The sequence below is a fragment of the Acanthochromis polyacanthus genome, chromosome 14 (assembly GCF_021347895.1).
Source record: "Acanthochromis polyacanthus isolate Apoly-LR-REF ecotype Palm Island chromosome 14, KAUST_Apoly_ChrSc, whole genome shotgun sequence".
NCBI lineage: Eukaryota > Metazoa > Chordata > Actinopteri > Pomacentridae > Acanthochromis > Acanthochromis polyacanthus.
The window spans coordinates 23,979,439-24,001,962 of NC_067126.1; the positions used below are offsets into that span (position 1 = coordinate 23,979,439).

The 22,524-nt window shown below is 40.9% G+C and overlaps 3 protein-coding genes across 4 annotated transcripts in view; 1 reads left to right on the forward strand and 2 right to left on the reverse strand.

Moving 5' to 3' along the window:
- cfap65 (cilia and flagella associated protein 65) overlaps positions 1-18,470 on the reverse strand; it is a 29,054-nt gene extending 10,584 nt beyond the window's left edge. Inside the window, exons 1-35 of one of the 2 annotated variants that reach the window (XM_051959178.1) lie at positions 18,357-18,470; positions 17,995-18,077; positions 17,245-17,432; positions 17,047-17,149; positions 16,004-16,170; positions 15,659-15,864; positions 14,859-14,995; positions 14,547-14,772; positions 14,156-14,424; positions 13,887-14,069; positions 13,546-13,742; positions 13,277-13,433; positions 12,995-13,123; positions 12,517-12,768; positions 12,280-12,419; positions 12,050-12,134; positions 11,812-11,958; positions 11,472-11,637; positions 11,194-11,322; positions 10,876-11,089; positions 10,469-10,597; positions 10,155-10,245; positions 9,621-9,706; positions 9,398-9,464; positions 9,088-9,198; positions 8,719-8,910; positions 8,241-8,399; positions 7,930-8,073; positions 7,588-7,704; positions 7,338-7,472; positions 7,205-7,255; positions 6,865-7,085; positions 6,533-6,664; positions 5,984-6,376; positions 5,160-5,845 (exon numbers count right to left, since the gene is read on the reverse strand). In XM_051959178.1, coding sequence (XP_051815138.1) covers positions 5,806-5,845; positions 5,984-6,376; positions 6,533-6,664; positions 6,865-7,085; positions 7,205-7,255; positions 7,338-7,472; positions 7,588-7,704; positions 7,930-8,073; positions 8,241-8,399; positions 8,719-8,910; positions 9,088-9,198; positions 9,398-9,464; positions 9,621-9,706; positions 10,155-10,245; positions 10,469-10,597; positions 10,876-11,089; positions 11,194-11,322; positions 11,472-11,637; positions 11,812-11,958; positions 12,050-12,134; positions 12,280-12,419; positions 12,517-12,768; positions 12,995-13,123; positions 13,277-13,433; positions 13,546-13,742; positions 13,887-14,069; positions 14,156-14,424; positions 14,547-14,772; positions 14,859-14,995; positions 15,659-15,864; positions 16,004-16,170; positions 17,047-17,149; positions 17,245-17,432; positions 17,995-18,075 — 5,244 coding nt within the window. In that variant the 5' untranslated portion in view covers positions 18,076-18,077; positions 18,357-18,470 and the 3' untranslated portion in view covers positions 5,160-5,805. Of the gene's footprint in view, positions 1-5,159; positions 5,846-5,983; positions 6,377-6,532; positions 6,665-6,864; positions 7,086-7,204; positions 7,256-7,337; positions 7,473-7,587; positions 7,705-7,929; positions 8,074-8,240; positions 8,400-8,718; positions 8,911-9,087; positions 9,199-9,397; positions 9,465-9,620; positions 9,707-10,154; positions 10,246-10,468; positions 10,598-10,875; positions 11,090-11,193; positions 11,323-11,471; positions 11,638-11,811; positions 11,959-12,049; positions 12,135-12,279; positions 12,420-12,516; positions 12,769-12,994; positions 13,124-13,276; positions 13,434-13,545; positions 13,743-13,886; positions 14,070-14,155; positions 14,425-14,546; positions 14,773-14,858; positions 14,996-15,658; positions 15,865-16,003; positions 16,171-17,046; positions 17,150-17,244; positions 17,433-17,994; positions 18,078-18,356 lie in introns of those variants that run through there. The other variant, XM_051959177.1, reaches the window with a different exon arrangement.
- On the forward strand, positions 68-5,219 carry LOC110966922 (FAST kinase domain-containing protein 3, mitochondrial-like). The gene is made up of 10 exons (XM_022216419.2): positions 68-199; positions 463-1,352; positions 1,602-1,752; positions 1,925-2,112; positions 2,267-2,435; positions 2,794-2,879; positions 3,052-3,223; positions 3,504-3,573; positions 3,802-3,916; positions 4,449-5,219. Exons 2-10 carry the CDS (start codon positions 486-488, stop codon positions 4,545-4,547), a joined length of 1,917 nt encoding a protein of 638 aa, XP_022072111.2. The 5' UTR covers positions 68-199; positions 463-485; the 3' UTR covers positions 4,548-5,219.
- A 1,019-nt stretch (positions 18,471-19,489) lies between the features above and the next one.
- On the reverse strand, positions 19,490-22,149 carry LOC127537285 (motor neuron and pancreas homeobox protein 1-like). The gene is made up of 3 exons (XM_051959444.1): positions 21,693-22,149; positions 20,544-20,704; positions 19,490-19,837 (listed from the first exon to the last, which is right to left on the reverse strand). The coding sequence occupies exons 1-3, from the start codon at positions 22,147-22,149 to the stop codon at positions 19,490-19,492; spliced, it is 966 nt and encodes a 321-aa protein (XP_051815404.1).
- Positions 22,150-22,524: the final 375 nt, after the last annotated feature.

The following is a 22,524-nucleotide window of genomic DNA, read 5'->3' on the forward strand; positions in this document are numbered from 1 at the left end:
CTCCCTCCCCTCCCATCAGATTTGCACCAATCAGGAGCCGCCTGAGTACATAACATGCAGCCAGACTGCAATATTCGGTTTGACCACAGAGTGGCAGCACGTAGACGCACATGTCATCTTACACAACTTTGTTACCAAACCCTCGAGGGGAGTTCTGTAATATGCTGCAGTCTTACAACGTCCTACTGTCTCAGTGAAGGTACGTCCATTCTGTAATATTAAAGGAAATTTGATTAAGCAGGGACAAAGTATGTCGGTTTCATTGGTGACACTAGTAGCTTATGTATGATCTCGATATTTTGATTCGATTCAGTTTCCTTCTTTGCAGATGTTTTCTGTGCAATAGGTGACGAAGTTGTTTCATTGGCTTATCAGCTGACTCCACATACTTTGTTTGATTGTGTGTAAAAGTAAGGAAGTGCACTGACAGGGTTTCTTCTTGTGTCTATGCTGCTCTGACAGGAAGGACCATCTTTTACACAGCGATGAAGTCCATCGTTTGCATCTCATCGTCTTTCAGGGCTGTGTGCCAGCACGCCTCAGCCTGTTTTCTCCTTAATCGCAGTCTAAGTGTTTGCAGTTCAGTGGGCAGATGCCCACATGTAGCTTCTAACATCACAGCCATAGTAGCGCAGCCGCCGTGCGTAACAGGCGTGCGTTGTTTCCAAAGAACGCGTAACACAGCAGTGCAGATGGCGACTGCTACATCTCTCCCCGCTCCTGTGCCCATAACAGAGGATGAAGCGACCGTACACCAGACTGGAAGACGGACGACACCTCAAGCAGCAGCCAGAGCAGCCACACACCTCTCTCCATACACTCCATATGCCAAACCACGGCGCAACGGAGCTGCACTAGTCAACATCCAGTCTCTGTTTGAAGAGGATGTCATCAGTGAGCTGTGCTCCAGGCTGGCAGACTTTCCCAACAATGACAGAGCAGAGGGACTGGCCACTTTACTCGGAGCATGTGTGGAGTTTGGCTTAGAGACCCACAGCCCTCCTGTCCTCAGACTGATGAATGAGTGTCTGGAGCTCCTCTCCAACAGGGACATCGGGGTGCCACAGCTCTGCCACCTGGGTAAGGTGGCATGTGCCCTGGAAGCCCGCCAGTCACCCATGGTCACAGCGGTCTTGGACTCCATAGGTGCTGCTGTAGAAAAGGATGCTGTCTCTCCCAGTGAGGCTGCCACAGTCTACTCCCTGCTGACTCTGTTTTATGAGCCTGTCAGCCAGCAGCAGGCACTGATACTGTCTGCTCTGCACAAACACACACAAAGGCTGGTTCACCGGCTGAGAGCAAGTCAAGTCAGTGATATTCTGCAGTCCCTGCTGAAGTTACAGCAGAGGCAGGTAGGAAAGATAAGAAACTTCCCTGCTTCTGTTTGATTTGCAGTGAGAAATCAGCTGTCACTTACAGATCTTTGAACATAAGCATACAAAATACCCCTTTAACAACTTTAAGCTCTGTCATTTAGGCCTGTTTGGGGACATTTCAATTGCTTTTAATCTGCTTGCTTTACATATTTAGAAAAAAATGAGTGTATTGTATCCATCCCTCTGTGTGCAGTGTTATGAAGAGTCTAATTTTCCATTTCACAGGCTATTACCTTGGTGTTGAGACTGAGTCACAGAGCATCACGGGTCTTTAAGGCTTTCAGTGACGATGAAATAATTAAGGTGCTTTCTGCGCTAATGATTCTGGGACAGCATGACGAAGAGCTCCTAGCTGCTATGGAGAAACACCTGCCAGGTGTGGTTTTTTTTGTTTGTTTTGTTTGTTTGCCGTATCTGGTTTTAGGGAAATCTGTTTTTAGCTAGTCTAATGAGATTTCATTCTTCATGCCTTGTCCGATTTCCGTAGGATGTGTGTTGAGGAATGATAATGGGAAAAAGGAATCACAACATTTTGTTTTAATTGTCAGAGAGGCTGGGAAAGTGTGATCCTGAGGTGATCAGCACTGTGATGGAGTACTGTCTGCAAATGGGGTGCCGCTCCGAGACAGTCTTTGAGGCAGTGGCAGAGAACTTCGTATGCAACGCTGAGAAGCACACCACCCCTCAGATAGCCAAACAGATTGTTGCCATGGGGAGACTCAACTACCTGCCACAGGTGAGGCTGTTGTGACACGTCAACAAAACAAAAACAATATGCTGTTCTTGAGCATAAATTAGTTTTACATACTGTCATCATTTCTGAATGAATTTTTTGAAAGCTACCTGTGCTATAATTTGCTCCATTCTCTTATTCCTCTTTTACCCCTCAGTGCTCCAGTCAGATGTTTAAAAAGCTGGAGAGCATTCTGTCAACAAGGTTTTCGCAGTTCCAGCCTCGCTCGCTGATAGATGTGCTGCACGCCTGCATCCACCTGGAACGCTTCCCGCTCAACTACATGTCCAAAGTTTTCAGCCCATACTTCCTGCAGAGACTGCAAGGTATGTGTCAGGCTTGTATTATTGATTGTGAGAGGGAGACATAAAATTTGTCACACAGTTCAGTCATCAGATGTTTCCATAGTTCCTGCTTGAGAACAAACTAGGCGGTATGTCTACTTTTTCCTGAATTATGCATCAGGATCAATCGTGTCTTCTGCTGCTCGTTGTAAAGCAGGGAGGTTCGGAAACACTCCTCTGTTTTCTAGCTACCCTTTTCACTTGCTGCTGTAACTTTACATATTCACTTAAAGTAAGAGCTGTGCATAACAGAGGCATACTGACACTTGTTGTGCATATGTCATTTTTAAGCAACAGGCTATGCAACATCAGTTGTAAGCTATTTTTGTCTGACTCACAGCACACGGAGAGCCATTCAACAAGAATACATTGGGACAACTGACACAGCTCCATCTCTCCACCGTGTTAGAGTGCACACACTACTGGGTGAGCATCATGTGAATAAGGTTTTGTAGTTTTGGTGATTTAATCGGGACTTATTCCCCGAGTGTCAGAGCACATGTTAAGCATAAGGACTACCTTTTCATTTTGCTTATAGGGAAATTGAGTTGGACAATTTGTAACAGTAACAAATTCCCTGTTATTCTTTCCTAATCAGGGTCCCAGACTGCCCTTCTACCTCCATATGAAGAAGTTTTCCTCTGCGGACCAGGCCTTTGAGACACCTATGGAGTATCTGTTGTACAAACAAGTCAAAGGACCACTTGCACAGCTGCTAGGGGGAAGGTTTTACTCGACCAGAATCTTTAGTCAAAATGGATACTCTATAGGTAAGCTACAACCAACCATATGTCATATAAGTATGGGATTTAAAATGGGAGCATGTAGCACCAGTATCTCAGAACTTGGGTACACATTATCAGTATCACCATTTTTTACCATATAAATTCAGTGTTTACCTCATTGAGACATGTCATAATGGAGCATTTTGTGGTGTATCCTTGTAATATTTTAAAATTGGCTTATCACAACTTCACTTAATTTGTTGCATCTTTTTGCTTGTGCTGTACTTACGGACATACTGTTGTTTTGCCTACCTTTTGTGTCCAGATGTGGAGATATGCCTGGACGAGAACGGATTTGTTCTGCCTCTGTCTCAGTGGGAACACACTTACAAAAGGTAAGAACTGCTCATGTTGGTGTCGTTAGATTCTCGTCAACACACAAAAAGTGTGGGAATAAGTTAAGATATAGCCAAGACATCTACCCAAAAGTTATATTTTGACATAGATTCAAATACCAAAATGATAATCCCTGCCCTGCTTCAAGTTGCAAGGTGGCTGCATTTAATTTTCACCTGTTCTTAACTAATTATTACCATTTTTCTCCATGCCGTGTATTTTTATAGAATTGCACTGTGTTTGGATGGACAAAACCGTTTCTGCAGCAATACAAAACACCTGCTGGGGAAGGAAGTCACCAAGAGGAGACACCTTGACAGGATGGGCTATGAGGTGGTCCAGGTATGTGTGACAAAACCTACATCACTGCAACAAGAGGTCACATTTTAATTACCAGCTAATTCGCACCTTTCTCTTGATGAAATAAGAGCAAGTTATATTTGTTGATGTGGTTTGTAATTGTCTACATGCTAATAAGTTCTCAAGCATTTTTCATAAATGCTGTAAAATGATTCATATTGGGAATTCACCCGACTGCTATATTGTTTACCTATTTACACTCCTGTTCAAAAGTTTGGTTTCAATTAGAAATGTCCTTATTTTTGAATGAAGAGAACATTAAATTAATCAGAAATACAGTCTAGACATTGCTAATGTGGTAAATGGCTATTCTAGCTGGAAATGGCTGATTTTTAATGGATTATCTACATAGAGGTACAGAGGAACATTTCTAGCAACCATTACTCTTGTGTTCTAATGCTACATTGTTTTAGCTAATGTTTCAGGACAGAATATTTATTTTAAAAAAGCTGCCCCTCTTTTGTATTTGTCTGAAGAATTTCTCATCAAGATTTCCTCTCCTTTTCTCTTACAGATCCCTTACTTTGAATTTGAGGAGCTGAGAACTCAGGGGGAAAAGATTCAATATCTCCATAACAAGATCTTTCCTACCATCTCCAAGTTTAGTTACTGATCTTAGTCACAAAGTTAAAATTAATTGGAGTGGGATTATATGAATCCTCGTGTCCAGTTAAAAGATACAAGCATGGAAGTGCACAGTAACCTACAAATATTTTTTTGGTTCTGTCATTTATGCTGTGACCTTAATTCTATGAAACCGCCTGCCTTATGTTCAACAGAATAGTAAAGAAATGTCAGTTGAGAATCACAAGGCACCAAGGTATCAAAGCTGTCTATTGAAGACACTGTATAAAGCTCATTTTTGTATGCTAAAAGTAAAAAAGAAGAAAATAATTTATATGCCTTCAGTTCTGAAGCTGCTAGAGAAGGGAAGCTGGAATACTGCTACCCTGGTCATTTGTATAACAATACAGCTTTTATTTGAATATTATGGCCTATTATTATCTTTAATATTTATGATAATGAACATTTTGTGTACAGGTGCTATTTCATTATACTGTTCAATAGTTAAATGGACATGACAGTGACTTTTTATGTGATTAATCTGAACACAAAATATATGTAAATGTTTAATTGCACAGTCATGTGACAGTTTGTACCATTTGTACTTGACTTTGTTTAGGGTAACGAAATTACTCTAAATAACATGGACATGAGATGTAAATGATGTGCAGTATACCTTTATTTGATGAAAAAAATATATGCCATAAATGTCCTCACAATATCTGATGGACTGGTGGTTGATTCTTCCAAACAGAAAGCACTGGGGAATAACTGAATACATTTATGTATGTGAAAAAATATCGAATTGCTTTACATTTTACAACTTCTGAATATCAGCTAAAAGATCTTCCCCTACTTTACTGACACTCATATGGCTATTGATTAAGTTAAACTAAACACTGAGAAGATGGACTGAAGATCAACAGTTGAATGAGCCAAGAATAATCTGCTCATTATTCCATATTTCAAGATTTAAACTTGTCTTTTTGTGTATGTGTAGTTTCTTTGTTTTTTGTTAACTCACTGAAACTAATCCGGGGATGAAGTGTTGCAAGCATACGAGTGTTAAAACGTCCCTACTGCAGCTCTAGCAAGTTGAAAGCTCTTTATTTACATTTTTAACAGTTTAACAGTTAAACTGGTGGGATTGAGGACAAAAAGAGGTGAATGGCAGCGTGAGGAATACAGGGCAACTGGCAAGTTGGATAAGATAAGTTGGATTTTAATAAAAGCTGTCGATGGAGACAGACCTCTGGGACTTTGGATAGATGGTGTGACTGAAGTCTCTGCTGGCGCCTTTCTCTTTTTCAAATTTTCTGTTCCTCAGCCATGACTTTGGACACCCTTCTGCTTGTAATGGAGCACACCATATGGTAACAACCTGATGTAATCATTTGCATCTGACTGAAGCAACGGAAAGTATAAAAGAGCTAACAATGGCAACACTACTGTCAGAGTGTGTGTTCAATGTGTGTCTGTCTTCACCTGGTAGATGCAAGTGGAGAGATAATGGTGCAGGAGGGTGCTGTAAGGACAAGCTCTCCTCTGACAGCTTCCATCATCAGGTTCTGGAGGGTGTTCAATAAAACATCTTCGACCATGTCGGCAGGTACGTGTTCAGCCTGTAGTGTCTGCTGTTTTTCAGGCCTGTTTCCCGAACCTCCTGCAGTCCCCTGCATGTCAGCTGCTTCACTCAACAGAACTTGAGGTTGGGGTGTGGCAGGAGGAGAAGAAGAAGCAGTAGAACACATAGGGGGGCAGGGTGAAGGTGGAATTGATGGGCAATGAGAGGAAAAGGTTTGTGTGTGCTGGTGGGTGTTGAGCTTAGAGGCCAAAGGAATCAGAGACTGAACAAAGGTTGACTCATCAAGTATGTTCCTGGAAAGACAAAGAGGGAGAAACACAAAGCAATTATCTGCTGTTCTGACCCTCTCTAAGCTGACCTGAAATGACACCAACTGTGATTATTTAGGTCAACAAGCCAGGTTAAATGTCTGAATGTAAGGCTTTGCTGGATATTTTTGGGGGTGTTACCTTAGCAAAGAGGTTAGTATGTGCACAAGGATGTCTTTCTCAGGGCAATGTGTTTGTGTGGACGGTCCAGCAGGGAGAGATGTGCTTAAAGAGATGTTTTCAGGTAGCTGCTTCTTAACTGACTGAAGGTATCTATGAAAGGCAGCAGAAATAAACAAAATCATTGCTTCCACATATAAAATAGAGCTCAGGGTCCACATTTTAGAAGTATGAATGATAGCTAATTTCATAAACTCGAAACAAATACAGATTTCTTGTGTAAGCAGGTTAATAAGAAAACGGAGCCAGGATTTTACTCAGAGATGCTAAGTGTGTACCATCAAAGATTTTACCTAGAACGCTTATTGAACTGGTCAGGAAAGTGTGTGGAGTACTCCAGAAGCCCATGGGAGTGAGCTGTAACCTCCAGATGCAGCAGAGCAGGTTGGGGTGGTCGAGGGCGCCTCCACACTTTCGATGTTTCTCGCTGCATCCGCCGCTCAGCTTTTGTTAGTTTGGTACAGATACTGCTCATTGTTTCAAAGCCACCACTGGCACAGATAGGAGGAAGAGTCTGGAGGGAAAACAGAAAGTTTATCAAATATAGTTATGTTTTCAAAGGATCATACTTCTTTTACAGAATGCCTCTAAATTAATTTGATTAGAATGATAAGGGTAGGAAATAAATGCAACCTTGTATTTCCTCAGTGGTGGCCCTTTCCTTGCAGGAGCTGCAAGAGGTTCCTGTACAAAGACAAAGGATGAATACAGTGAAAAACATTGTTACATATGTTCAAAATGTATCAATGTGTCTATGAAGTCAGACCTGGTCTATTAAAATTCTTTGGCTTTCTGGAACATTTTTGTCTGTGATTGTGAATTCATCTCGCTGCCTCTCTTTCTCTTCTTCCCAGCACTGCAAAGCATCGTGATACCGAATGAGTGCAGCTTCCTGAGTAACCTGGAGAAAAAAGGGGAAAGACACAACATCTTTTGAGAAAATATTCTGCTAAACTACAACTTTTGTTTCTGGCACTTAATGCAGCTTTGGATCTACACTGGCCCGGCTATGGTACCTGGCAGACGAGATCGAGCTTATAAACGGTGGGGTAGTCCGTAGCAGTGAAGGTAAGGACGCAAAGGACACACTCCCCTGGACAAAGACAGCCTCGCTCTGGATGGATCTGCACCACCTGACACAACACATCAGCACATGTGAAGCTGGTCAAGCAGTAACACAAAAACACTTTAATCTCAGAATCTTAACAGACAACACATCTGGTTAATAGACACCAGCGAAAACCTAAGAAAAAGAACGAGGAAGTCATACATGTTTGTGCTGTCTGTGACAATCCAACAGAGCAACACAAATAGGGAGGATCTGCTTATTTTCCCCAAACCTGTCCACCTTCCTCTACCTGTTGGGTGCTCTGCTGGGGCAGCTCCCATGTATAGTGGGCAATGTCTGTGTGGGACACATTGGTGAGGAATAGGATTCTTGAAGATTGTGAGCACACAGGGATGTCACCAAGAAAGACACTGTCTTCAGACAGGAATAATACCTGAACACACACAAACACACAAACTGAGATTACATACTCATAGACATCAAAATTTGGTATTATTTAAACAAAACATAAAAGACATGAGGTATGTCTAGCACAAGTGTTTTACTTCACTCATTTATACTCAGTCGGTATCTGTTTTAAGTGTTCATATATGTTCTCACCTGTCCTGGGAAGGGCACCCTCTGGACGCATGGTACAGAAAGCTTATGATCACTGCTTGCCAATGGGTTTGAAGAACCCGATGTCAGAATATCACGGCCGCATCCCTCAAATCTCACCAGTGTCAAGTCCCTTTCCTGGATGCGGATTGGAACATCCATCTGGTGATACAAAGAAAAAGAAGAAATACATCACGGATTGAGACTGGACATTTGGGGGCAGAGTGTGCTAATTAGCTTTATGTGTATAAACTATGCTATGTGGCAAGAAATTCTGTCAACCCGATATTTATTATGCCAATGTAATATATATTGAATAAAACTGATAAAAGTTTATTGCTATCAAACTATTGTTTATGGTGACAATTTCTCTCGATTTCAAAATGGATATCAGCTTAAGAGTAATAATGCAAAGGAGGAAACAATGAGGCAACGTTAAGGAGACGGCTTAAGATACACAGAGTAGGATTTCAAAGCATACATGGTAAGTCTTAGCCTCAAGTGGTGAGAAGATCCATTCCAGCTTGGTTGTCTTCCCAGGAAGGACTTCTCCCTCTGGATTGAAGCAGCAGAGCACTGGATGGTTAAAGTTGTCTGCCTGAAGCTGTGACAATGCAGCCATGTCCACTTGATAACGGACTGGGACTGCACCGCCATTACGTAACTCATACACCTGCACAGCCAATAAACAAATTACTAATCCCACATCTTGTCCGGAATCTAACAGAAGTTAAAATTAAAATATTGACAGGTGTGTGTTGTGTCATATAAAGTGTAATACGGTGTTGTCCAGCTCACTGAAAAGGCCACTCACTAAATGGACTTAATGTAAGAGAAACTAAACACATACCTGCCTGGGAGGACTGTTGTAACCGATATTGACAGAAGTGAATTTATACTGATTGGAGGCAAAGTGGAGATATGGTGTATCTCTCTCCACCGTCACCCCTTGGAGGTTCAGCTGCATACAAAAACATATCACATGAACACAGAGTTAATAAATTCATTAGGGTTCAGCAAAAAAAAAAAAAATAGACAAACTAAAACAGCCTTACTAAGGTGGAACAACAGTACATAATAGCAAAGAGAACAGTTTTACTTTTTACTTTTATTAATGTGTTGCTAGACTTGAAAATATAAAAGCTTAAAGTAAGCCTCACCAAGATCTCTCTGCCATAAGAGAGTTTGAGCACGACAGGTAACTGATGAGTCCCAACAATGTCATGACTGTAAAGGGTAAAGTTTACATGATTTTTGTACTGCATTATTACTGTAGTCTGATGTAAAGTGAATTCTCCAGACTTTAGGGCTGTTTCTTTAAAAAAAAAAAAATCTGACTTATACATGATTTGGTGGTGTGTACAGTGTGATCAGATCTCTAACCTGTAGCTGAAGTGTACTGCCCTCTTCTGGCCAGGGAGCAAATTTCCAGAACGAGGGGAAATGTTGAACAGTTGGTTGTCCTGCACCTGTCAATACAGGATAAAATATTTGTGTTTTGTATCTGAACTAAGGCTGTGATTGTTTTGCAATGACATAATTTTAAAGAGAAACATATTTTTGTGTTATCCACTGAAACAAAAATAACGATGTTATTTTCGCTGCAGTAACTACTAAACAAGTCACCTTGTGTCTGCAGAGTATGATTTGTACGTTAGGACATCTCTGTAGCACCGCAATGTTTAATTTATAATGATATGGTAAATGGTAAAAGGTCCTCACTTATAAAGCACCATTTTTAACCTCGGGTTCCTCAGTGCTTTACTATATGGTTCTTAAATTCAGACACATACTCACAGAACAGCACATGTGATATTTTTGATTAATTATTCATCTATAACCTGAACTGGGATTTATTTAAATCACAAATTTACATGTAAACTTCTGAAACTGTGTTTAGAATATGAAATGTCTGACCTTCATTTGGTGCAGCTCTGTGCTGCTGAACTCCCCTGTCACTGCCCAGTACGCCAACTCTACCTGTTGGTCCTCTGGAAACAAGAATGCCCTAATGAAGAAAAGACAAAAATCACTAGATAAGAAACTGAAAAAAATTGTCAAATGTCAATTCAAACCGTTTCTAAAAACTGTACTTTTAGGCACTATTTGATGAGTGCTGGTTGTATAACGTAAAATGATGACGCTTGTACGTCAGTCTAGTTTGTTATTCTGCATTGTGATGTACTGTATTATCGGCCTTAAATGAATTTTGCTGTCTTTTGCTCACATACCAGTCCACAGGGATGGAACCAGGGTTGTAAAACATCAGGACAAAATTTGAGGCGTCTGAATTTATGGGAGCAGAGCTAAAGTTGAAATCCAGGATAGCTTTAGTGAAGATGGAAGGAGTACTGTGGAAACTACAGACAGGAAGAGAAGACAAGGTCATGCACTCACCTAGCAAGGAAAATGTATGAATTTCCCTTCGGGGATGAATAAAGTGATTCTGATTCTGATGTAAATGCAACATGACCAGTCCACTTACAGGAATCAGTGAATTCACACAATAGTTATGCAATTATAATGAATCTTGATCTGGAACAATGACGATAACAGTAGCATCAATCAAAATTCAAGACTGTATTCTTAAGTTAGACAATCAGTCCAAGGTTAAATGGCTTCTAATTCAGCATCTAACCTGTGCCTGGCGGGGGTTCTAAATGTGAGTTCTGCAGGAGACGGGTTAGAGAGCAAATGCTCATTGAGGCTGTCCAATGAGAAGAATTTCCACAGATGCATCTTGCTGAGGGTTCCCACACTGCCACCACTACAGGCATCAATCACCTGCAGGGTAGGAAACACACCTTTAGCTCGCACTTCGCACAGTGTCTGGGGAGGGGACGACACAAAACCTGGAGAGAGACAGATAGACATAGAGAGAAAGCAGACACTGTTATGTAATAAGTATTGAACATTTTGTTGTAGAACATGTTTATCTGTAAAGTTTTCTGTTTACCACTGGCATTTATTGTGTGGTAGCTGATGTTCCAGAGGTACTGGGCTCGTCTGTGGGGTCTGACGATGGATTGGAGCTGAACTGTGGAGTGCGAAGAGATGGTTCCCTCCTTATAGTCCAGCTGTAGGGCTAAAGGGATCAGACAGGACGTATTTAGTCTATAACTGTGTTTTGACCTTACTATGAGATGCACACTCTAAAATTAAAGATGTAATAGAGTCTTGATGAATATCCTACATGTATAAAACAACCATGAACAAGGCTGCAAAAGATATTACCACTTTGCTCAGTTTCAGGGTCATATGCAAGTCCATCATCCAGAAGTATCTGCTGTACAGTGAGACAAAATGTGACAGGGCATAGGCTGTTGTTCACTAGAGGAATCTCAAATGAGCGGCAGCTGCCAACCAGAATCTCCCCAATATCCAGGACTGCTTTCTCTGCCTTGGAAAGAAATAAACATTTAAACGTGACTTGGCTTGATTCACTTCAAGGTTTATTTATGCTCTAAAACTGAATGGAAAATTATTTTTTTTTGTAAATTGACTTGTAATTTCAATTTATACAACTCCATATAAACAGAAACCTAAAATCACACAAACACAATGATAGTCCTACCTCTATGGAACCCTTGGAACCCACTCCCACAACTTTAAGGGTAAGGTGTGACTTGTTAGATCTATCAGTCTGCACTGGCCAGAAGATGAGAGTAAGGTTGAGGGTGTATGTTTTCTCTGATAGTGGACTGAAGGACCATGTCTGGATCTGTAATAAAAATGAGCAAAGTCTTTTTTTTCAATAAATTGCTAAGTTACTGTCTACAAAAATGTACAGCATGTGAGACTCAATCTCTTACTGAGCTCTCATTGGGATGCAGTTCGCCACCATCTGGTTCAACAAAGATAAGCTCCTGGTCTGGCTCTGGAATGCTCCACTGGAACCTATCATGAAGGACAATCACAGACAGCCAGCTGTAGACAAGATTAATGATGTTGAGATAAGTCCAGACTACAAAACAATACACTGAAAAATGTCAGAAAACAGGACCAGAATAACAACAGTGAGATAATAAATCAGCCAACCAACCGTATAGGTACGCGGCTGAGGTTCCTGATGTGATGAGTGCGCCGGGTTTGTGAGCCCACAGCTGTTGGCTGGAAATATAAACTGTTGCCTCCTTCCAGAGACATACATGGCTTTTCCACCACACTCACGACAGTAATTTCCTAAACAAGACAGAGACATTCACAGATAGGGAAATTAGCAAGCACAGTGTGACTGAAATTTATTATGTCCTGTGTCTGTGTGTAGTGCTCATTCTACCCTTGTGAGCTTAGCTGCATTGAGCTGCAGGCGCAAGTTAAACCCCTGTTTGGGACTGTCTTCTGTCGGAGTTGTTCTGAGGGTGAGGATTTGGTAATCCCTCGGCTGGATCAAACCACAACTGGGCTCTACAAACAAGGATTCTGTCCCAGCAGGGATTGAGCTGTGGTCCAGACAAAAAGTGAAGGGCAAGTCTCCATCATTCTGAAAAAGCACTGTCCGATTGGAAATAACACTCAGGGCTGGAAAAACCTAACAAGAACAAGACAGCATCATAACCATAATATCCTTTCTTAGTGTACAGCAGTGTCATAAAGTATTTTACAAAGTTTTTAAAGGACAAGAATGTTTTAGTTTCACAAGGTGGAGATGTTTTTTTGTTTATTTTCCAAGAGAAATAAGATGCATTAAATGAAGTACCATCTCAATAGGCTGAGAACTGAGAAAACTTGTGTCTTTGGTTGTGCTCGTGTCTCACCACTTGAGGGGGCTTCAGCGAGCAGCATGGGATGTAGTGACCTTTGCCTGGCTGAAAGGAGTGGCCAATGACTCTGACAGTCACACACCAGGGTGGACACACCAGTTGCTCCCCTACATCATGACTGTCCTGCAATCAGGCAGAAAAACTTTGAAATCACGACACCGTTTTGTTCTCACAACCACAGCGTAAGACAAATGGTTATAACAACACTGTTTGCATAATATAAGAAAAGCATATTCCTTGTTGTAAAGGACTCTCTACTATATTATATAATACTACCTTATAGTCTGCAAAGCACTCAAGCTCTGCTCCATGCAAGGTATTGAGCTGCTTTGGGTCATACGTCACTCTAAATGACGTGGACTTCAGTGGAGCCAGATCACACAATGAGGGAGAGATGGAGAATGGAGAATCCTGGGCAACAGTCCACACGAGGCTGGAACAGAATCATGAGCAATATAAGTCACATTGGACAGAAAAAAAAAAAAGCGAAACAGATTGTATAGTCAAATTTCATGCAGAAGAAAATTATTGGCAAGCAGAGGTACCTGACTTTTCCTCTGGTGTGGTTCGTGATGGAGACAGACTGAGAGGAAGCACATGAAGTCAACACAGAGGATGACATTTTGTGATTAAATACCAGTTCATTTGGCACCACAGATACATGTAGGGATGATATGGAAGAACTTGAACAGACAGGATCCGGGGTCGGCATGACAGCAGCACTGCCCAGTCTTTGATTTACCTGCAAGAAAATGACACAGAGAGTAAGTCACAGAAACAATACTGGATCTATATTGTGTCCAATATTAGTGGCACTCTGTGTTCATATTTGATTGTTGATGTGCATGCTTTCTTAGGGAAATCTTCCATCTTTTTGGAAGCATACCTCCTCCATGGAGGAGTGCACTCCCTGCTGGTCCAACTGTGCGTTATGATCTTGCTGCACAGCATTGAGAGTGTCTGGTGAGAGCTGTCTGCGGGCCGAGTCAACCAAGTGTTCAGGTGTGAGTATGACTGGTTTCTGGAGCTTTGAGTGACAGGTTCCAGTCAGGTCTAGAAACACCGGGTCCTAAAAAGGAGACCGAGTAAGCAGATGGGTAGTCTTAACTATGTTTGTTTGTATGACGCGAGCGTGCATGCATTTGCATCTCCTACCCTATGCAGTATGACACATGCCACTCTCCTGTGATGTGTGATAGGATATGTCGGACTGTAGACTGCCTTTAGTGTGGTGTAGCTCTGTGGAAGCAAAGTGCCACTTGCTGGTAGGATACTAAACACACTGTTTCCATTACAGTCAATATCCCATTTGTAGATAGCCTCAACAGGGGAAGAATTAACCAGCTTGACTGTCTGTACAACTGATCCTCCTTCCTCAACACATCCAAAGTTCACCACAGAGGAGGACAAGGAAACTTTGGGACCTAGTAACAAAAAGATTTTTATACAAATGCATTGGTTACATCCTACATTTAGTTTTAATAACAGGAGTACACATGTGTTTATTTTTCTAAGAACACATTTTTCAATTGTATGTGTGCCTTACCAATGCAATTTCCAGTGAGTTTGAGCAGAGGTTCATTGAGTGCCCCCCTACATTTTAGAGTCAAATACTCAACAGAGACAGTATTCACTGTAGCAGGAGAATAAGTCACTGTAGCTCGTAGAGATCCACCAGGTGCCACATTACCCTTGGTGATATCACAGCTGAATGCTGATCCAAACAAAGGTATGCCGCCTGACAGTGGTGACAGAGAGAAAGACGCAGTTACCTGGAGAGGAGAAGCAAAAATAGACATGTAAAAAAATACCACTGAGAGTGTATATTTGCATTTGTGGATGTACATGTACTACCCACCGGGGAGGGGTTAAAGATGTCAAAGTGTTTCCGCAAACATTGGCCAATTACCACAGAACCAAACTGCAGCACCGGATCACCACGTTTTTCTTCCTCCTGGCTACTGGGATTTTTCAACTGAAGACATGGGTATTTGGCTGAAAAGATAACAAGAGAAAGAGTTCTCCCCACAGTATAGTGATATTAACTATACACTACATTGCCACATGGTTCAATCTACAATACAGACCCACACCATCTGCACATAAAAGATAAAGCCACAACTAAAAGAAAAATGGAGTATACATCTTCTTTCACATTTTCATAGTTAAACACAGTCAGAACTGAGAACAGCTGTTTGATATGAGTGGTTTAAGTGCTTTGCTTGAAGGAGGAATAAGTCAGTTTTTGACAAGTTGTAGAGTTAAAAGATTGGTTGATATATGTAACTAAAAAGTGTAGTTTAACCCTTAAAATCTATATTTTGTCTTTTGCAACTTTAAAATATGTGAAATATTGGTTCTTGGTTTTCTTTTTTCTTTTTTTAAACAGTTCTATTAAACATTGCTTATGTAACCAAACCAGTAACCAAGCTGACAGCATGTGGCAATTCTTTAAGCTTGGTAGTGGACCAAACCCATTCATTTGGACCACATAATTACAGAAACTGCTGAAGTACATACCATACTGTTTGAGAAGTGATTCGTATTGAATATGGATGTAAATTGTCAATGCTGCTATGATGTCAAATTTCCACCGACACAATAGCCAAATCTTTGGTCCTAATTATTACCTCCCGTCTCAGCTGTTACTTACAGTACCTAGTGCCTGCAGAAGCACAGTGCAGCAGTTTTCAGCCTTGTCCCCTTCTCCAAACCAGCAGTAAGCATGCTGCTGGTACACCAGCGCCTCTTGTGGCTGGAAGATCACTGTGATGTGACACTCCTGGCCGGGTTTCAACAGGCCTTGCTTTGGGTTCAACTGGAATGGCGCACTACACTCAAATTGGAAGCTTGTCTGGAGTTTACTGTAAGAAGAAAAATTTGGATGGCATCAGAAAGAAGATAGAAAAGGAGAAATGCATCAAAAAGGGATATAAAGTATAACAAAAAGTTTTTGATTTTACTTCGTTACCTCCCAACACACTTATTTAAACTCATATGTACCTGGCATTTTTCAACAGGAAATTAGTACGTGACGAGTGTTGGACTGCACAGAGTGGGAGCATCACAGAGTCAGGCACCTCCAGGACATGACAAGGAATGATGGCACGGAGGCATATCTGAAAGCTGCCCTCTTTACCTAGAAACTCAATGCTGTCCTCATACTCACCCTGTTTTAAACAGGCAGAGGGGATGAAACAGGAGACAGAGGTCATTTTACATTCATTATAGATACAGATCATCATCTTTTTTGCAGAGGGCTTGGTGGCTGGCACCATTGCCTTGCAGCTAGAAGATCCCCGGTTCACGTCCCGGTTTTCCTGGGATCTTTCTGTATGAGTGGGTTTTCTCCTCAATTCAATTCAGTTTTATTTATATAGCGCCAATTACAGTCAGATTGTCTCAAGACGCTTTACAGAACCCATATGCCTAACCAGCTTTCTCCCACAGTCCAAAAACATGCTGAGGTTAATTGATCATTCTGAACTGTCCATAGGTGTGAATGTGAGTTTGCTTGTTTGTCTCGATATGTAGTCCTGTGATAGACTGACAACCTGTTCAGGCTGTCCCCTGCCTTCACCCTAAGTCAGCTGGGATACTCTAGCCACCCCATGACCCCAGTGAGGATTAAGTGGTGTATAGATGATAGATGGATCTTTTTTGGAGCCATTTCTGTCTTTATTTGGACCATATTTTCGTGTGGTGTAGCACTGTGTCTTTTTTATTTAATTTGTTTTATGTATATATATATATATATATATAATATGAGTTAGCATATAAGAGGCTCCTGATATTCTAATTTTCATAGTTTCTTTTGGAGAAGCCCTAATCTTTGACACAATTCTTGGTCTTGAGACTTATCAAATGCAGTCATTCATTCATATTGTAAATATTTTTGAAGATTTCCAAAAAAAAAAACACAATTACTTTTGACTGTTTTCTGCTTTCTATTTAGGCCCAGATTAAGTACACAAATGTGTCCTTGCCCTCGTGGGCACTATTTTCAAAATATAAATGCTATTCTGTACAACTTTGGGATGCCTTACCCTTTGGTGCGGTTTAAAAGTGACTGGTATTGAGAAAGAAGTCCCTGGACTGAGAACAACTATCTCAGTTATCGAGGCAGAAAAAAACTTGGATGCTGGAGGTCTGTGAGAAGAAGAGACGGAGATATGTTACCCTATGCATCAAATTTAAATTGCATAGTTTGAGGCTGTGTGTGTGTGTTTGTGAGTTTAGAAGACCTTATGTGTAGCTTTTGCAGCTTTTTATGAATGTTCTTCAACACCAAAGTCTTGGTGAACTCTCCTCCCAGGTTCCAGTCCTCCCAGACCAGCTCTGGCCTAGTTTCCAAACCCATGAAGCAGCTTCTTTGGCTAGATGCCTGCCGTTGGTGCTTCCCACCACGTTGCCTGTGGTGAATTCCTGGATCCTGCCAGGTGGGACGTTGCACAAGTTGCACAAGATATGAGTTGTGGGAAAAGACACTGATAAAGGTTAGTAAATCAACAGCGAATGTTTATAGTGATGCTTAAACAGTCAGACACTGAGAGCTACTTTGGAAAGGGGAAGTTATCTGTAGTTACTTAGTTGTGCTATTCTGAAATGACGTCTGCACAGTTTAGAGTGACCAGGAACCATTTATAAATCATCATGTTTTCTACACAGACGGCAATGCCTCAAAGCAACCAATAATGTACAGCTGAAGTATTTTAATACAGAGCTTAGTAGACACTGACCAATGAACAATATTGTGATTGACTGTTCTCCCCAGAAAAAAATCTTAAAAATCTTGTGTCCAAGAAAACAAGACAGAATAGAACAAGATAGTTTTCTAAGAGATAATAGATCTTATGTTGTGGTTTATGGAGCATTTTGCTTCAGTGTGGGGCTTAAGCTGAAATTTAACACAAAGCTTTACACTGGTTTGATTATGAAAGGTCAATTATGAAGAGGTCATTAATGATGCCAAATTGTGATTGTTTAGACTTTACTTTGATATCCTTTCCATGGGTGGGGGTCTTCCATGGATCTACTGACATCAGAGGGTCAGGACCCCGAGCCTCTGCTAACATGGCTGGGAAAAAGAGAGGACAGAAAATGAGTTTTCTGTGTTGAGAATGAGGAACTTCACCCAGTTAAGACACATAATACAGTGTCACTCTAACAGCGAGTTGTCCTAAATATATAATCAAATTAAGACCAAGCTGGAAGAGCGTTTCTGAACAAACGTAGCGTGGTATTAAGGCAGCAAACTAGCTTGTGGCATGGCTAACACCGGACATAGAAAAGTTTGTGCTGTAACGTTAATGCTAAAATGAAAATGGTCTGTGTAACACGCAAAAAGCAACCTTACCTTCGACGACAAGCGGCACACAGTGACAAACGAGTGCTTTTTATTCCACTGGAGAGAAGAAAGCGCCGCCAAGAACATGCTAAAGTTTGTCGGCTACGGCGTCTCTATAGCAACAAATAACAACTGTTTGGCCACAGGAATTACGGCAGCCGATGAGGCTTAATTGTGAATTGCGTTTTTCCTGTCTAAAACTCAACACGCAGTTATGAATTTAACTTTATTTTTTAAACTGTTTGTCTCCACAAAAGTCACTAATTTTGCATCCAAGGTGAAATATATTAAATTCTATAAATGTTAAATTATATTGACAACATTTTATAAAATACAAGGAAAACACCATGTTTACAGTAAATTTCATATACCATCCAGTACATGCAGACATTTCTTTCTTTGTGTCTCTTTAACACCACCAAATATAACATGCAGTTTCAAGAAGATACAATAAAGCAAAGTATTAAATATACAACAAAATCGTATTGCCTATAAAGTACTACAATATCCATAGTAGCATTGTTTTTTGTTTTTTTGCCACATGATTATAATGCCCTGAAACTTTAACTGAGTGGAGGTGAATCCAGGTTTTCTCAAAAACACAACACATTTTATATTTTAATAGCGGTCCAGCTTTTTGTAACAGATCAGAACAATGTAGATAGTAATGTAACACTGATACTCTTTACATCAGTCTTCAAGATAGTTTCCATGAAAGTGCTATTACCAGCCATTCATACAATCTAAGTACATTTACGTTTATAAATAAAATATCATATTGCCAATGACAGGACAGGGTCACAGGCTTTACATTGCTATACTTTTAAAAATCTCAACTAATCACACAGTGAAATGTGATAAGCCAGAATTACTTGTTGAGATTGTAGTCTTAACTTGTAGATGAATATTTGGCTGTTAAACCATTAAATGTCCAGGTACATACAGATTATCCTGTTTTAATGTAAAAATCATACCCAGCCCAGTGTGCAGACATTGACATCTTCCTTTGCTTATGTGAAAGGTACAAGTAGAGATACGGGACTAAGAATTGGGTCATGAAAAAAGAAAGATCCTCATCACGCCACCAAGTCATTTCGATAGCAATAAACATAAAAAGATATACAATTAAAGCATACTCAAGTTTATAACTGTGGGAAAACCCCACTTCGTGTTCCTCTGTCTCCCTCCTCTAGCTCCTCCTCAGAGTAAGAGCTGTAGTTCCCTGTTCCTCTTCCTGCATGCCGTGTAAAGCTGACGGGGCCTAAGGAACCTTCCCTCAGCACCTCTGTCTCCTCTTTCTCATCTTCATCCTCCCCTTCAATCTCATCATCGTCCTCCATGCTCAACCTGTGAGAGCAACCATGAGGCTTCATGCTCTGTATGCCCATCCTGGTTCTTTCTGTGTCTGTCAGCGAGGTTGCGGTTACTTGTTCTTTGGCTTTGCGACTTCTCTTCCACTTCATGCGTCTGTTCTGGAACCAGATCTTTACCTGAAAATAACAGAAATCATGAGAGTGTAAAAATATGAAGTCAAAAATACAAAGAAATCAAACGTGGTCTTCTGTTAGTGGGTTTGTTGCAAAAGAGTGTTGCAAAGAGCTGAACACTATTACCCTTTTTAAATATTGATGATGGTCAACAAGATTAGACAGACCCTGGGTTATTTCACTTAGGCTCTTTTGAAGCATTGTTTCAATCAAATAAAATATTGTTTGTTTTTACCAAACCCATATGGATTGGAATGAATCTACATTGCTGAATGTGAATTTAATTCAAATCACTGGAAAATTACATTTCAATGCATTTTTTGGAAGGTGATTTTGGATGGAATGTAATTGTGTGATGCTTTGTTGATGGTGAACTTCCTCTAACTAACAAAATCTTGTTTTGTTGTTGTTGTAGTAGTGGATCTACTATTGAGATCACTACCAGTATGCCCATGTCTGTTTAGCAGTGTCATTGCTGGGCAGCTACAGCACATTTGATAACTTTCCTGTAAAAATTCATTATTTTAGTTTAAAATAACTAGAAGAAGTATGAGGCGACTGGGTAAATTGATACATTCTTAATGCGTACACTTTAACATACCAGAGAGCAGGCAATGTGATTACAAATACAAGTGACTGGGCTGTGAAAAGTGTGCTTTTATCGAATACTGCAACACTCGTGTGTGTTTCTGTTAGTCTATATTCTAACCTGAGTCTCTGTCAGCATGAGAGAAGTGGCCACCTCAAAGCGTTTAGGCCTGGACAGGTACTTGTTGAGCTTAAACTGGTTTTCCAGTTCCAGCAGCTGCTGACTGGTGAATGCTGTCCTGGGCCTCCGACACTTCCCCAGAAAACCTGCCTGAGCTGGTGCTGAGAGACAGAAGCACAGAGAAATGACATTTACATCACTGATATCTTTATACTTCTGCAAATGTACATGCTACTCTCATTTTGACTTGTGGGTGTATAGATGGACAAGGTCTACATCAGCCAATAGAAAGAATTGTTTATAGAAAACTAAAAAGGCAAATTATAAAATCTTCCTATTTATTTTATTTATTATTGTTTGGATGCCACAGGCCAACCTGCCCGTACATCAAAATGTTTCTTTGTCCGTTAACATTTATTGCCATGATGGGAGGTTGTGATGTATGGATTGCTTTGAAGGTGCAATAAACCATCACAGAGGTCCATTACCTTAATGAAAACACTATAAATGTTATCAATTGATTGAGTGGCAGGTCAGTTTCAGATGTTTCCTTTACCATAAATGTTGCATGTTACTTTTATGGGATAAATTGTCCTTAAGTGACAGCATTTCAATGTCACGCTCCTCTCTAAACCAGTAGGCGTTAATGTTTTCAGGAGATTTAACATATGCATTCAATGCTTGTTTGCCTATCTCACTACATAATATAGAACAACAGGAACAAATGTAAAGTAAAGCTAAAGTTAAGTGATTGATCAACTATGGCCAAAATGTGTATTATGAACATAAATAAATTAGAGTCCTTCTCAAATGAGCCCGATGTAAAACCTACAAGATATATCTAACATGATTTTTAAAAAACAATACTTTTTGAGTAACACGTGATTTAATTACAATTAAGAACCCTAACCCTAACCCTAGCAAAATCATGTAATACATTATTATGGAAACATTTTAACCAAAACTTTTAAAAAGATCAATAAACTATGGACTTTAAAGTCATTTTTAAATATTGGAGAAACTAATTTTTTTTTTAAAAAATCTGAGGTGTGTAAATGTGTAAACATGTTTGATTTTTAATCTAAAGATGGACAAAGTTCATATCTAGAGGAGAATTTTAAAAAGAATTAATAAAAAATAATCACTCACCTCCATACTCTCCGAGTCTCGGCATCATCAACCCGGCTCTGAGCCAGGGCTCCAGGGGCAGCGCTCCGGCCACGGTAGCACCCTTCATCTGGTCCGGATATGGCTGGACCAGCTGCGTGAAGCCGGGATACATGAAGGCGGGGTTCTGGCCTCCGAGGGCCGCCAGAGGATACATGGAGCCTGGGTGCATTCCGATGAGACCCACTTGATGCAGAGCAGTGAACCCTGAGTGGGACAGGTTGAGGAGCTGGGACTTGGATACGGCTCCCGGCGGGGCTGAAGAGGAGTTCGTAGTGTTTGGATAAGGGGAGGGCGTCTCTGAGCCGCGGTTCGACACCGGACTTTCATCGGGGCTCCTGCTGTAGAAAAACCCGGGGGACGCACCGTCGCTGTCCGTCCTCTGCTCCACGTCGTGCGCCAGCAGTGCGTCAATGCGAAAGTTTTTGGATTTCTCCATGGTGGTGGTCATCCTGCCACAGGATGTGTCCAATTAATAGCTTATATTATTTAGTGTGAAACCGCACCAAAGTGTTTGTAAACTGTTTTCAAGATTTTACCCTAAACTTCTCCTGATGAACTTCAAACTGGCCTCTACAGTCTGGATACACGGTGAAAGCGCTTCAACTTTACGCAAAATGTTCTGCTGTCATTCCTCCCCGCGACAGAAATGTCTTCTTACTGACCCACTTCTCTTTAACCTTGTGCGTTAAAACCACTTCACCCACTCCAATAGTGAGTGGAAAATTTACGCGCACCCAATAGCGCCATAAAGTGAGCTCAGTTGTGATTGGCCAGAGCCCTGCAGCACAGGGGCAGGGTACTCTGCAACTCT